The 15,208-nt window shown below is 43.2% G+C and overlaps 1 protein-coding gene across 5 annotated transcripts in view; it reads left to right on the top strand.

Moving 5' to 3' along the window:
• LOC135250411 (low-density lipoprotein receptor-related protein 1B-like) overlaps positions 1-15,208 on the top strand; it is a 398,366-nt gene that overhangs the window by 194,234 nt on the left and 188,924 nt on the right. For all 5 annotated transcript variants that reach the window (XR_010328923.1, XM_064326657.1, XM_064326656.1 and 2 more), the window contains 5 exons: positions 777-902; positions 2,758-2,874; positions 7,708-7,788; positions 8,723-8,887; positions 12,284-12,466. Coding sequence is in view for 4 of the 5 variants with exons in the window: in XM_064326657.1 (XP_064182727.1) it covers positions 777-902; positions 2,758-2,874; positions 7,708-7,788; positions 8,723-8,887; positions 12,284-12,466 (672 nt within the window). In the remaining variant the exon portion in view is untranslated. The remainder of the gene's footprint in view (positions 1-776; positions 903-2,757; positions 2,875-7,707; positions 7,789-8,722; positions 8,888-12,283; positions 12,467-15,208) is intronic.

Raw genomic sequence — 15,208 nt, 5'->3', positions numbered from 1 at the left:
TGCAGGCTCGGTACTCATCCTAGCTCAATGCAGACCTCCAGTACCAATCCGACGAATTAGAATGCATCAAAGCTAATCAGCCATCGTCAAAGCAACTTGTTGTTCCACCACTAGGGGGCCAATACAGGCATTCATAGCAGCTCGGAGAAGCGACCGCATTGGGAGCGGAGAGCCGTAGTGGCCTCGACAGATTCTTTTTAAATTAAACCAAGGGGAAAATGGCTGCTAGACAGCTCCAGGCAATAACACGTTCACAAATGTAATGTATGGGTGCCATATTCGGAAACATTTGTCGGAGAAGCCACTGGCGTGAGGTTTGGCAGACCGCTAATAATGACAGATGCCAAAGCCCATCGGCCGGGGTCTCTGAAGGAAGACATTTCACATTCCATATGTGTGCTTGCTGTTATTTGCGTTTGGAACACCACTCTTGTCAAGCCTGTGTTGTAAAACAATCACATATTCTACATCACAGACAATTTTCCTGTATCACCATACATCTACTTTCTACTTGTGCTTTTCATTTCAAACATCAAACATTTTGATTGTGCCTATCTGTATACTCAAATGTACGCTCTTTAATAATGTTTTAAGGTCTGTTTGTGTATTGTGTACATGTGAAATGTACTCCATGTATGCTCGATGATATCTCATGTGCTTATCAAATACAGCATGAATTATGTAGTTACTGCCTGCTGAATACTTGGTTGATTATCTGGTTGATTGATTGGTTGATGGGTTGACTGATGGATTGATTGATTGATTGCTCATTCCAGATAACCGCAGCTGCCCTGCCGATCAGTTCAAGTGCCAGAACAATCGCTGCATTCCCAAGAGATGGCTGTGCGACGGGACCAACGACTGCGGAAACAACGAGGACGAGTCCAACCTCACCTGCTCAGGTACCGCGCGCTCACCCCGTCCTGCGGCAACCTACCGGCGATTCGCTCCCCCCGTGGGGGAAAAGCAAAGCTAACGGCTCGCGTCCTCAAACAAAGTTTAGCTGTTGTGCGGAGCCGCGCTAGCAAGGGGCTGCTTATTTTCAGAGCCAGGTGCCGTCTGAGAATACGGCACGTCAGCAGCAAGACAGTTCCGGCACAGCGGCGTTGCGTAATTCCCCCCTTTGTGAAAAGAGGCGCTCTATGAATTCCCTTTGGCTTCAGTGCTACTGTGGGATGGAGAGGTGCGGCTGCAGGACTTAATTCTCAAGTCTGCAGAGAAGTGCAGGCACGGCATAAAATGTCATTTTAGCACTGAGATGTGTGTTTTTCGGAAAAGCGGCGCGATGCTGTTTGGGTACGGCTTTGAAGCTTGTCCACTGTGTCTCGCGCATTTAAATATTGCCAAAGTCTGCTGTGAAGGAAAAGAAAAAAGGAGTTTAGCAAACAGATGAGTACAGTTTCTTAAGGGGATGCATATTCAGAGGCCCATTGTGTGGTCTCTAAGCAATGATATTAGGGGTATGTCTTTGCTGTCATACAATTGCTGTCTAGTGAAATTATTACATCTTCTATGAATATTTATGAATATTTTCACTAAAATTGTCATTTCTGGGTACCCCCCCCAAGAATGCATAAAATCATTCTTATGAAGTTCTCAGAGGAATTGGGAACAATTTCAAACCACAGACCGAGATTTGGTTTATTAATGCCTAATGTGCTATGCTATGCAATGGGAGTTCTCTGAATTGGATCATTTGTCTTGTTTGGTTCATAATGTTCTTTTGTAGGGAATCAAACCCATTAGATTAGGACTGTTAATCATGCAAAAAATATTCTTCATGTAATAGAGAACACTATGGGGAGGAGCCTGCTGATCATTTGAGCTTCAGAATATCAATGCCTGGCCTGCTGAACTGAAAACCTGGCATCGACCAGTCAAGCCTAGAGCTTTGAGCTCAGTGGGACAAACTGAAATACTGCCAATGAACCGTGGGACCAAACATTAAGATTCCCATTCACATCACTTTTTAAGAAGATACAATTTTTACTCACTTCTCTTTTCACAGGCCAAAGTTTTTTGTTTTTCTTTTATGATGGTTAGATTATTGGAAACTTTAATTTGGATTTGAACATGTGATTTAAGAAGGCAGTGCAATGCCAATGCAGTGCCTTTTATTGCATAGTATTACTGTACTTCACAAACACACTAAGCACTGCCATAAACTACCATTCTACGCTCTTGGTAATTTGCGTAAGTGTGAATCAGCTTTCCACTTTGAAAGCTTTTTCATGTCAAGGAGGGCTTCGGCATCATTTTCTTGTCAGATGTTGACGTGAAACATGCGTTGTGATGGCCACAGGACTTAATCCAGAAGGAAGGATACTGGCACAGATCTCCAAACAGCCTGGGTCTCCTGCTGTCTCAAACTTTCCGCTTTCCAACTCTGTTAATATCGATCTGACACCGGTGGCGGGCTGAGCCAAACTGCATGCGTTCAAGAAATATAATCCAGATGTGATTGCTGTACAGGCATACACTCAGACAGCCCTGAAAAAATATTTATTGACAAACGTTTTTTGGCTCAAAGGTTTTTTACTTACTAATGCGAAGCTAGCCTGTCATTAATGAGGGGCAATTTTGTTTAATGTGTTGAACTATCGTGATGATAGTAATTATTATTATTACAATAGTTCAACATATTAGTTATTTTCTTTCCACAGCCCAAGGTCACTTAAATTTAAACAACACGTGTGGAGCTGCCGTGTCATGGTACCAAAATGATTTCTGATTTGAATTATTGCGGTTCTGTTCCAGCTCAGACGTGCCAACCCAGCCAGTTCTCCTGTCAGAATGGGCGCTGCATCCCAGCAAGTTGGCTCTGCGACAGGGATGATGACTGTGGCGATCAGTCTGATGAACTGTCATCATGTGGTGAGATTTAGAGATGGAACATGTGCACATGCATACACACGCACGCACACACGCACTGACATGGATGCGTATCTCTGAAATGAGAAGTTAAAAATTTTAAGGCCAGGTGTATGTATTGGATAGCTTCCCTCAACCTTAACAAACTTGTGCTCCAGCTTCTCAAGTTTCAGTGGGTACTACACACGCATGCACACTCACATGCACGCATGCACTCGCACGCACGCACACACAAACGAACACTCACACTGACACACAGAAAGAACACTCACACAAGGAAAGAAGGGCTATAATGGTAGAACTTTAATGGACTTACCTATTCTGAATTTGTGCTTTTCAACCATGAAAGAAAACCGAACTCCATCAATGTAGAGCCCTGATTAGACAGAGAAAGTCTTTCACTCCCTCATGAAGTACTGTACCGCAGAGTTCAACGAGACTATCCTACATCTGAAAGAATAGCTAGGAAGGTCAATCCGCAGAGGTATTAATGGTGCTTAAATAGCGAAATGGACAGAAACGTGTGCTTTTATGAGCTGAAAGCAGAGCACAGCAGATGTGTGCCTTCAGGAAAAGAGCTCTAATAAGGACGTTCTTTCACAGAAGGGACCAAAACCACATCCAGCAACCGCATCTCAGTTACTGTATCTTCGGGGGAAAATGAGGGGGGAAGTATCAAAGGCACGCTCGCCCCGCAGATATGCGTTATTTGGGTCCATCTGGTCTGGTATTATGAGAGCCACATCAAGGAACTCTTAAAAGCACCGTCCGCTTGACCTCTGCAGAGAGGGTGGCATGAATGCACTTAGAGATTTTGGCAAGCCAGTTGATATTATAACATGTTATCTTTAGGCCCCCACTGCAAGAGCTGCCTCCTTTTGAAATACGAGTTTCGACAAGTCGATTCCCCTTCTCGGGAAAAGCTTTCTCCGTCGTCTTGTCGGGGAGTCGGAAAATGTTCTGTGAATCTTGCTGATCTTTGAGGCTGCATTTGCACTGGGAGAGGGTGTCTGGCTAAAGAGACATGACCAGCAGAGACTCCGCCTAATACCTGCGGGTAGCAACCGAAACAGGCAGTCGGGCCTTCAAAACCCTGCCCTCTAAGCTATTGCGTGAGTTGCGAGTGTCTTGCATGGGTTTTTTGGAAGAGTGGAAAAGATATGTCAGCAGCTTTCAAACATTTCTTTACATCCTTAGTTTCTGTCAGAGCAGTGACTTTCAAATACCCATTTCAGCAGTTTGCCCATTGCTGGCATCTAGTAAAGTGCATGATGTACTTTTGGCAACCTTGAGAGTTATAGAAGCCCATTAAAGTCTAAATATTGATTTTAAATTGCATAAGTGGTCATTATACAAACTTTCACGCCAATATATATACATAAGTTCACGGCTGTTGCTTTTAATTGGCTTGCAGCTTGATCAAGGTGCCTTGCTGACTCCTTCAAAACTAAGATGAGAAGCTATGAACTTTATGCGAGTGCTTTATGATTTTGGGGTTCAGCGTAACTCAAATAGGGCCAAAGCGCAGCTTCCATGGTGAGAAATCTGTCTCAGTTTCTTCAGAAATAACATGAGCTCCATCTTACTGAGTCTCACTTTCTTGTCTCCAGAGAGAGCCTGGCCTCCTGAGACATTACACCGTTTGGCTGCTGACCAGAAAAAGAAGCATCGCTCTGAAATACAGAAAAAGAAATATGAGGACTGCATGCTTAAAACTACCAGGGACAAGTCCTCATGTTGGAGTGCTACATCTTTGTGTTTTTAGTACAATCTTTGGGATGTGCTCTCTGAGATTTGTATGTAAAATGCTGTAAAGGTTGCTGCATTAACAGACATAGGGTCTTTCAGTTGGTATACGGTGGAAAGAAAAGGGGTACGTTTCAACTGCAGAAAGGGCGTCGTGTTCAACAGAACATCTGTAACTCCCACATCGTTCTGGAGGTTTTGGTGGAACTTAAACATAATTCTGATATTTTACATCAAAGCTGTGACTGTGAACGTCAGGATCAGACACTTAAAAAGCCTACTGCTGAGGCAAATGTCGTTGAGGAATAGATCTCGAAGAATTCACAGAAAATACATTTTGAGGTTACAAGGCTTAACTCCACTTACCAAAGAACAGGCACTCTTTTGGAATGAACAATATTTTAGCCAGTTTACTTGTAGCACACACGTTGCCTGTTTAAAATATAAATGATGAGGCTTGAAGGCATTTCTTTTTGCCTTGAGGCAAGCTAAGACCTGGTTACCTTAGTTCCCCTGCATGTGTGTGTGTGTGATGGTCCTGGGTGTTTCTTTGGTTTGTGTTTCTAGGAAATGGTGGCAATCATCAACACCCATTATTGCTTCACCTCGCTGGTATACAGCACTGGACCCTGTGCACTTACCTTGATTTCAAAATGTGCCCATTTGCTAAATATTTTTCCCTACTTGGCTGGGATTCAGAACAAATATAGAACACTTTGGTAAACATGCTGTACTTTATTTGGCTTCATGTATCTTATTCATATTTTGTCAGATTTTTTGTCAATTTTTGCAGCTTTAGTTTCAAGTTGGGGGTTTTTTAGGGTATGTTCAGTCAGCAACAGAAGAGTACTGTTTCAGATTTTATTTATTTATTTATTTATTTGTTGTTGACACATCGCAAACACTTCAAAAGTGCTTCAGTGTATGGCAAATGAACACTGACAGAAAAGTAAACTCCCATCCTCGCTTTTCGATACCACAGAAGAAGAAGCAGACATGAAGGGAGTACAGAATCACACTCTCTCCGTATCTATCACGTGGAGTAATCATCGTGTTCAAAGCTTCTGCTACAAAGCGCATTATCATTTCTGCCTCCTCTGGTGTAGCTTATGCACTGCCTGGGTGCGCAGCCACAAACAGCGACGGTGTGAGCAGTAATTAAAGTTTATGCATGGCTTCCCTAAATCACAATCAAACTGTGCCCCCCCTCCCCCCAAAAAGGCTTTCTCTTATTCCGTTATTTGATATTCCCCTGCACTGCTTTCTGCTGAAGACCTAGCGTCTCTGTGTTCCGGATCTTTCCGTGGCAAGCATGTTTCTGGGACTTTGACACACATCAGCTGTCAGAAATGTGCACTAGCCTCAAAAGTTTTACCAGGCATGATTGGTTCAGTGACCTCTTTTCTGACTTCAGAAGGCTCTGAAACATAATTATATATGCATATAATTATTTATTTTTAAAGTCCCCTAGCCTCAGCTGTCAGCAAAGCTAAATGTCTCCCAGGACAAGCATACAAGCGAGCCATTTCAAAAACAACAAAAAATGCTAGAAGGTACAACTGTCAGAAAATTTCAGAACTGAGGGTCTTTTGTTATCTTCATTAAAGACATATCCACATAACTTGTCTGTATTAACTATCACATTTTAAATTATGCCGTTCTCTTCAGGCAGCTCAATAAGCATGTAGGTAATTGGCTAAATTAGTAGTCCCTTGCACTGCATTTCCAGTGTTGCATAGCATAGTGCTCATGTTTCTGCATGTTGCCATTTTGAGAGCTATTGCACTTTTGACATTTTTCTCCATGCATGCAATTCCAATTAATTCTCTGAAGCTGTAATTAATTCTGCCAATTCTTGCATCTAAATTTCTGTCCCAATTCGACACACTAATTTCAGAGAAACGTTGAAGTATAAATTTTTGTTTTGACATGACTGTCATTAAATGTTCTTTTGTACAGCATGTAATTAACCAGTTCATTACAAAGACAGCGGGGACATAAATACTACATCTGTGACTAGGAAAGGCTGGACCTCTGTTTACTGGTGGGGAAATCAGTTCTTTTGGGCAGAGTCCTACTGATTGATAACAGTACTTCCTTTGCCGCAACTCCATAAACATGGCAACTGTAAATATAGTTTGCAACGGCTAGCTGAAGTATAAGACATATTGACTGTCTACATTGCAAACATTTTGCATACCTATTATTGCACACAAAGCTTAACAGTTTTATGCTGCCTTTAAAAAGTTACTATAACTATGCTGAACTGAGAGTCCAGGTAATAAGGAAGCTGGCAGCTAGCTAATGTTAATTTATGACAGCATTGTGTATGTGCACTGCACCCAAACACAATTCCCAGGATCAAATGTTCAGATGCTTGATTTTTTTCTTCTCAAAAAAAAAAAAAAACAAATAAAACAATATTAGGAGCCCTTTCAAGATGAAATTTTCCCCTAAAGTTGTCTGTCTTATAAAGATGGAGCTATGAAACATAAAGCTTACAAATAGAGCATTACTTTTCAAGTGTTCAAGAGCCGTTCCTGGTCAATTACATTGCATTCAGTAAGTAGTGTAGTACTCTATAGACGCACCTTTAATTGAAACAGGCAATAACAAACACATTAATGTGAACATCAACAACAACCATAAGTTCAGGCACATGCCTCAACTTGAAATGTGAATTGTGTAAAGATTGTGAGGTTATCGAAGTAATACATGTCGCGACATGTAGGTAAAGACTAGCAGTCGATGCGTAACCGCTGGGTTCATTCCTGAGAAGACCCAACCTAACATGTTGCATAGGGATCTTGAAGCCTATAAAGAAAAGAATACAGTCATGTTTGAATACCTTACTTTCATGCTACTTGATAAACCATACATTTGCTACTTCCAAGAGAGAACAAGCCATGTCTTATTACCTTTTTTAAAGAAATAAAGTGTAATGTTACAAGAGCAGCAATGTTGAAGTAGTGCTTCATTTTGTATTCATTTTGAATATGTAAGGCAATATTCACTATATATATATATATACCATATTGTTTCTGAAAAATGTCCGTGTGAATGAATATCATTACCTTACCTGTTTTCCAGCATTTCCTACCTGTGAGCCTCTCACTCAGTTCAGCTGCTCCAATGGGAGGTGCATCAGTGTCAAGTGGCATTGTGACTCAGGTGAGTCTGCTCTCCTGTGCACTGTGACACAAGTGAGTCTGCTCTTATATGTGCTGTGAGTCTGTTCTCCTGTGCTGGGACTCTGCTGAATCCGCTCTTCTGTGCGCTGTGACTCAGGTGAGTCTGTTCACATGTGCACTTGACTCATAAGCCTGTTCACCTGTGCGCTGTGACTCAGGTGAGTCTGCTCTCCTGTGCACTGTGATGCATGTGAGTCTGCTCTTATGTGTGCTGTGACTCAGGTGAGTTTGTTCACCTATGCACTGTGACTCGAGATTGCACCGCGGTGACTCGTGTCTGCTCACTTGTGCGCTGTGACTCATGAGTTTGCTCTTGTGCGCTGTGACTCATACGAGTTCGCTCTCCTGTGTGCTGTGACTCAGGTGAGTCTGTTCTGCTGTGTACTGTGACTCAGCACAAGTGATGCCCTCTTGTAGGTCACTAGGTCACTGAACCTTGTTTCCTTCTGTATAGTAGCAACAATTTACAGATTCCACTGTGTCCTCAAGGATGCCACGGTGCCACCTAATGCAATACTGAAGCTGAACATATAAGCTATTCTCTTTAAAAGTAGTATACCCTACAAATATCTGTAAATATCTCAGCAGGGCATTGATTGATGTCGAAGTTTTAAGGAAAGGCTCAGAAAATAGTTGAGAATGAACTTTACTGCTTCCACAGAGGTTTACTTTCTCATTCAGCCATGTAACCTGCCTTAATAATTTCATGGTGCTATTTCTTTCCGCAAAGCCTTACATAGCTTTAAAACCTATACACCAGAGTTTTTGCTTTATTAATACAAGTATAGTGCAGAACAACTGGAGTGTGTCAGATGGGATTTAAAGCCGAGCACCATCTGGAAACCTGTGAAGTAAGCACATCGCCGTCCCTCACGGACCCGCCGTTTATGTTTTTGTGTGTTTCTGAACCCTAGATGATGACTGCGGGGACGGCAGCGACGAGGCGGGGTGCGTGCACTCCTGCTCCAACTCCCAGTTCCAGTGCTCGAGCGGGAGGTGCATCCCGGAACACTGGGTCTGCGACGGGGACAACGACTGCGGCGACTACAGCGACGAGAACGCCACCTGCTCCGGAGCAGGTCAGTGAATGCCCGCTTCCCCGTGGCAACCCAAGCGTCCGTCGTGACGATATTTTTCATTCTCCGTTATATTTTTGTCCGTAAGAATTGTCGCTTGTTGAAAAATGAATGTTTTTTTTTTTTTCATCCAATTTACACTACATATATTTGACTGAAGTGCTCAATAATAGTTCATTAGTTTCAGAAACTGACTGAATGAAATGGGAACGTGAAATAATTCTGGCTGAGGCGAAGGTTGATGCGTTTCTAAAAGCAGACATTATCCGGCTGCGCCTGTTGAATTTTAGCACAGATTGGCTCAGGCTGTACCAGACCCCCCAATGCTTACACTGATCACTGTTTCAGATTTTGCAAGGTGAACTGTGGAAGCTGTTCTCGAGTCCTTACTTAACATTACTACAGACTGCATCTTCCAGCGCCTTTTTAGATTTTTATTTGATGTTTTTTTTTCATTAAAACAAGAGTTTAGGGTGAGGAAATGAGGACAGTATTAGAGAGAAACCACAATCAAGGAACTGTAATGGAGGCAGCCATTAATGCAGAAGGATTGCAATGCTACTGAACACTGCACTGTCTGAAAATTGTTGGCGCGACAGAATTAAAGCCCACAATAAGAGTCGTGGTACTTATTAGAAAAATGCAATCGCTGACAAAGAATTTAGTGCTCTTTTGCAAATATTTCCTATTATTCTTATTGCTTTGGGTAGCCGGAACATCTTGTGTGTCCAAAAATGCAAAATTGAAAACTGTAGCCTCAGGTTACGAGATCAGTTCTCTAACCACTGCTCCACACTGCTGCCATTTTGCAGCTCTATTACAGATCTATTAAGTTGAAAAGTCCGCATAGAATCTCTTAATTAACTTTGGACTCGTATAGGAAAGAATGTGCAGTACATTTAATTTCTGAGGTTGCATAGTTTAGGATAGCTGGTTCTAATGCCCTGCATTTTGGAAATACCGATTTAAACCTTTGAACCCCTTCCCATCCAGGTTTAATTAGTCCCTTCTGTTTTGAGGATCTTACCCCCTGGATTTGAATTCTTTTATCTGTTTGTTGTAGTCTGTATTTCCGGTCACTTGTCTCCCCAGTACTGTCTCTGTGTCTGTGTTCCCTGAGCTGCTTCACTCCCCTGTACTTGTGTGATTTCACTATTCGGGTGGTTCCGGGTTTTCGTGGTTTCCCCCCTTCTTTCCAGTCTCGCTTTACTTCCTGCTTATTTCTAGTTTTACTAATTTCTACTAATCCCTACTAACTTATAGATTGTAAAGTACTAACCTCACTAATATACTAACATGTGAATATTACTAATGGACTAACACACACTAGTTTTGGGTTTTTGATAGTTTAGATCACTATACTAATACATTAACCAGTCTCCCCTTTTCCATGCTGCGCTGTAGCTCCGCCCCTTTTCTTTCTAGCCTGCTCTAACGCTGAGTTCTGCAATTGCCTGCACCTGTCTCTTGCTCTAACTGCACCTCTCTCTCTCTGCACGTGTTTACCTGCTTCACCCAGGCCGTCTATTATCATTGTTGTCTATGTGATTCCAGTCCGCGTTTTGTCAGTCCCCTGTCATTGAATTAGTTTTCCTAATGTTCTTCACCTGGATGTTGTTTGTTACTCCTCCCTCACTCACTTAACCCCTCCTTGATTGTTACCTTCCCCAGTGTATAAATGTCAGTCTTTTCCACCAGCTCAGAGTCAGAACGTTGATCGTATTCATTGTGCCGATTATTTGTAAGCCTTTGTCTATCGAGATTCCTGCGACACCCCTTTGCCCGACTTCGAGTTTGCCTGCCCCTTTTGGTTTTGTTTGCTTCTGGTTCGACCTTCGCTTTGCCTTGATTTCTCTTTTGCCTGTCCCTTTGTACCTTCGCCATTCTGATCTCCTGGTTTTTGATTTTTTGCCTGTCTTTTCACTATTCTTTTGGAAACTCGATTCGGCACCGTCCTCTCTCTGATTACCTGGCTTCGAACCTCGGACTGATTAAAGACAACGTTTTTTTGGATTTCCCTGGTCTGCGTGTGGGTCCTTACTCAGAACATATCACTGTTATTGTTTTCCTGAAGTTTGGATATGTGCCGTGAAACGGTTATAACCTGGTAGGTATTTTTTTTTCCTAAAAGGAGGTTGCTATTCATCAAAAGACTCAGGAAAGCAGCTCCTCTGGTCTCAGGAGTCCAGTCCAGCTCTGAGGTACCAGCTGCAGGCCAAATTGCATGCCTCGTCCCAAAGCAAAGAACAGAAGGGGGAAAAAAAAAGATTAAAGAACTGTGTGTATTACATTACTTTTCTTTCATTTTTTTTTTCCCAAGGAAAGGCCTTTATTTTGAAGTTTTAATTTTTAAGGTTGTGTACAAAACCGTGACAAAGCCCACACGTGTCTGCTCAGGGAAACACATGCGGGCTTGTGGAATCTTCTCTTGTTTTGGGTGGCCTTAATGCTATGTAGAAAATATTTAAGTGCATCTTAGTGCAGGTCTGAACCATGATCTGCACTTACTTTGGTTTTGAAAGGCTTTTCAATCATTTTTATCATGGCCATTGCACCTCCAAAAAGCTGTACTCCTTTTTTGCAGGACTAAGAGATCCTTTTTTTCCTCATTTTTTCTTTCATTTTTACCACTGCTTGGTATTTTCTAAGAAGATAACGGATTAACAAACTGAGACATTCATCTTCGTGCAGTTACAAAAAAACTAATATTCATAAAAATATTGACTATAGCACTCCTGCTGTTTTGAGATCTGTGTTGGAATTTAAATGCGTTTATATTTGATTTGTGTTTTTGCGAGTCCTTGACTTACCTTGGTTGTCTTTCCAAACATATGTCAACAGCTCATCTCTCCTATTATGTTGCCACAGTGATCATTTCTGCCATTACAATGACCAGACAGATGAGGTAAATGGGCCTACCTCTGGCAGACAAAGGCATCGCCACTCCCCTGCTCTCTGTCTGTCTTCGGCTCTCATTGGAGAGCATTGTTTTTCCTCTTAGTGCAAATGGACTGTGGATGGCGAGCCCGGCCCTGTATGTAAATGTAGTTTTGCGATGAGGCAGACGGTGCGAAGGTAACGCAAGCCTTTAAATCGAAATGTCATCCATCGCCATCAGTGCTACATGACAGTCATAATGGGGAATCTGCAGACCGCTGCTCTTAAGAGCTCGCTAACTGCTCGAGCTCGCTAAGAACCGCGCAGGAAATGGGTCTGGAAGTTCTGGGAAGGGAGGACACGCCTCTCTTTTTTTAGGGGCCCGTGATTGATGACCCTGCCTTTCCGTGGAAAAAAAGAGCGGCTCGGCGCCTCGTTTTAACCGCGCGGGAAAAAAAAAACGCTCCCTGCGCCCACGGCGCCGTAAATCGGTGACCCCTGGGCCCTTTCCTTCTCCCGCAGCCCTGCTTCCTGTCAACGACTGCAGCGGGGACGAGTTTTACTGTCGCGCCGACGGAACCTGCATCCCTGAGCGCTGGCGCTGCGACGGGGACAAGGACTGCGAGGACGGCGGCGACGAGGTGACCTGCGAAGGGACCCGCAGGCTGTGCGACCCCAAGGCAAAGTTCACCTGCAGGGCCTCAGGTACGCAGCTCCCACCGGCCGCCATTTTAAACGGGGGCCGTTTGTCCGAGACGCTCGCACAGGAAGTGCCGCGCAGATCGCGTTGCCATGGCAGCTGGAGGGTCAGAGTGCAGCAGGAACCGGGCAGCCGTGGTTCCAGAGGGCCACTGTATCTGCAGGGCTCCTACACTTCTGCCCTCCAGCACAGTTGGGGGTCAGTTCCATCTAAATTCATTCAGTTCAGGAAGTGAATTTAAATTAAATTATCTAACTTGGAGGGGGTGGGGTATCACATAGACCAACGCCAGTATGTTTCATTTTTCCAGTGCGTGGATTGAATTTCAATTCCTTGTGTGAAATGACTGAATTGAGGTAGAATTGACCCCTTAATTCTTGATCTGCAGGGATGTGTGACCTTAATTCCCCTTGATTTATTCTGTCTTGATTGGGGCATGATATCTCCGTGTTAGAAAAAGCAAGGAGATATATTGTACTTTGCTTTTCTAGGACCGTATTTGAATATTCATGCTCTGTGAAGCAAATCCATTGTCCATATGATGTACACACGTCTATGTTAGATTGCCTGTCCACGTGAGGATTTAAAATGTTCACTTATAGTCAGTTATTAGAAGCTGTTTTTTTTCTTCTTCCCCCTCCAGTACTGGAGTAAGAGATTGAATCCAGGTTTCATAGACCAGAACCCAGTTTCAGCATCTTGCAGTCCTAATCTCCTGCTCTGCCAAATACTGCATTTGCCATGCTAAACTGAATCTTTTTTTTTTTTTGGCAGTTTCTAATGCTTCCTAAAATAGTTTCACATGCCTCTTGTAAATCAAGTCAGGGAGGGAATTCCAGATTGCCCCTGTGAACAGGGATCAGGTGTTCCTCCAAAAGGAGACGTCCTGCGCGAGCCAATATTGATCCCTCCCGCGAAGCGGATTTCACAGAAAAGTGGAGCACTGAAGCCGTGAAGCAAAAACAGGGGCTCGAAAGCGCTTTGCCATTCTCGTGTGAAGGACCTGCACACATACAGAAATGGACCACAGAAATATTCCACCAGTCATCATGCTCGCATAGCGCCACTGAAACGTCTGCCTGGCCACTTCCTGTTTCTGCCAGATGTGATGTCGGCTGAGGTAACACCTTTTTTTATTAGCGCCAGCTGTGCCGACGTTTATGGGGTTCAGAATTCTATCCTTCGGCCACGGCGCTTAAGAACATGTCCTGCCTTGCATGCTGAGCCATGGGTAATCATGCAGAGGTTTTGAGGAATGTGTTGGATCAGTTTGGTAGAAACAACGAAAAAACTGAATGTTCCCAAGTTACAAAAATGTTCGAAAGCTTAGAGAGAGGACCCTTTAACCTCTCGAGATGAGAACTTTGTCCTACCTCCTCTTATAGAAAAATCCCTTTAAATACTCCCCGGATACAGCTTCGGCGCCGTTTGTCCCATCTGTCGATACCCCACTCGCCATGTCATTACCTCTCTCATCACACATGGCTGTCCTGATGAAAACTTTAAATGGATTCTCACCTGGATCCCCCTCTCACATGGTGCAGAAGGAGAAGCAGAGATTAGCGGATGGAGATAATTGCGTTGCGGGGAGCGCACAGTACGGCGTCCGTAGCTTTATCTGCAGTCATCTTAATGGAAATCCCACTCTACCGAGTCTCTCCATGCTGACGTCGAGGGGGTTGAGAGGCACGTGGAGCCTTCAGCCAACGGGGATAACAGAGTTCTGTAATTGCGAATTAAAGGCCTCCCTGGTTTAGTCTCACTCAATCCGCAAAATGCTATTTTTTTTTTCCTGCCTGGCTGGAAACTTTCACTGAGTTTTAACTTTTTTTTTTTCTTTTACAAACTTAAAAGTTAATTGAGATGCATGCTGGAAATGGTCAGGAGTGAGTCGGAACGTTTACAAAAAGTTTACAGTTGGCAGTAAAGAACATTTAGGAAGCAGGCTTCAGTGCTCAGCTTCCAGAAAAGAATGATGCTCTTGTTGGTCATTTATTCTAAACTTTGTCATTGTTTTTTAAAATGTGCGCAAACTGGATGGTCGGTGAAATATTTTTGGTAAGTTGTAATCTTAAGCAAAACTGAAGAGTAAGTCTGGATCTCTTGGAGTACCCCTTTGTGTTTGGGTTGAGCAACAGATTGGATTGGGCTCCAAAGTTGATGAAGACTTTCCTTGTGCCAACCTTTCTTGACTTGGCTTAGTTTAACTTGGATTACAAGCTTGGTTTTTTTCATGGGTATCATGTTCTGTTCCAGATGATTCCGAACCCCTTTCGACGTGAAAAAAATGGTCTTGCAGGTCAACATGACTAAAATAAAATGGGGGTTGGTGGGGGTATCCAAACAATCGCACTAGCGTGTGCGGTTTGTAACACTATCGATTGCTGCAAAAACAGAATCGGACATAGCCCCTTTCTGCACTCACCTTGCCGTGAACCAGACAAGATTACCTTGGTACCTCGCAAAGGATAGCTTTTTCAAATATATTGTTTCATTAGTGGCCATAGAAAACACAGTAAACTGCCTGATTTGTTGGATTACTCATCAGTAAAACAGATTAAATCTGAGCTGGGCTGGTATCAATTTATCAGCATCAATTTATTGTGTGCTTCCATCCGCAATTTCTGAAACACACACATGTGCACACCCAAACATGCACACACACACACACACTCTTCACTTCACCCAAGATGCAATGTTTTGCCAATTGCTGTTCTACGCAGAGCAGTTACTGCATCTAAATAGTG

Source organism: Anguilla rostrata, chromosome 3 (assembly GCF_018555375.3).
Source record: "Anguilla rostrata isolate EN2019 chromosome 3, ASM1855537v3, whole genome shotgun sequence".
NCBI classification, from domain to species: Eukaryota; Metazoa; Chordata; class Actinopteri; order Anguilliformes; family Anguillidae; genus Anguilla; species Anguilla rostrata.
This window is presented reverse-complemented; position numbering and strand designations above follow the sequence as displayed.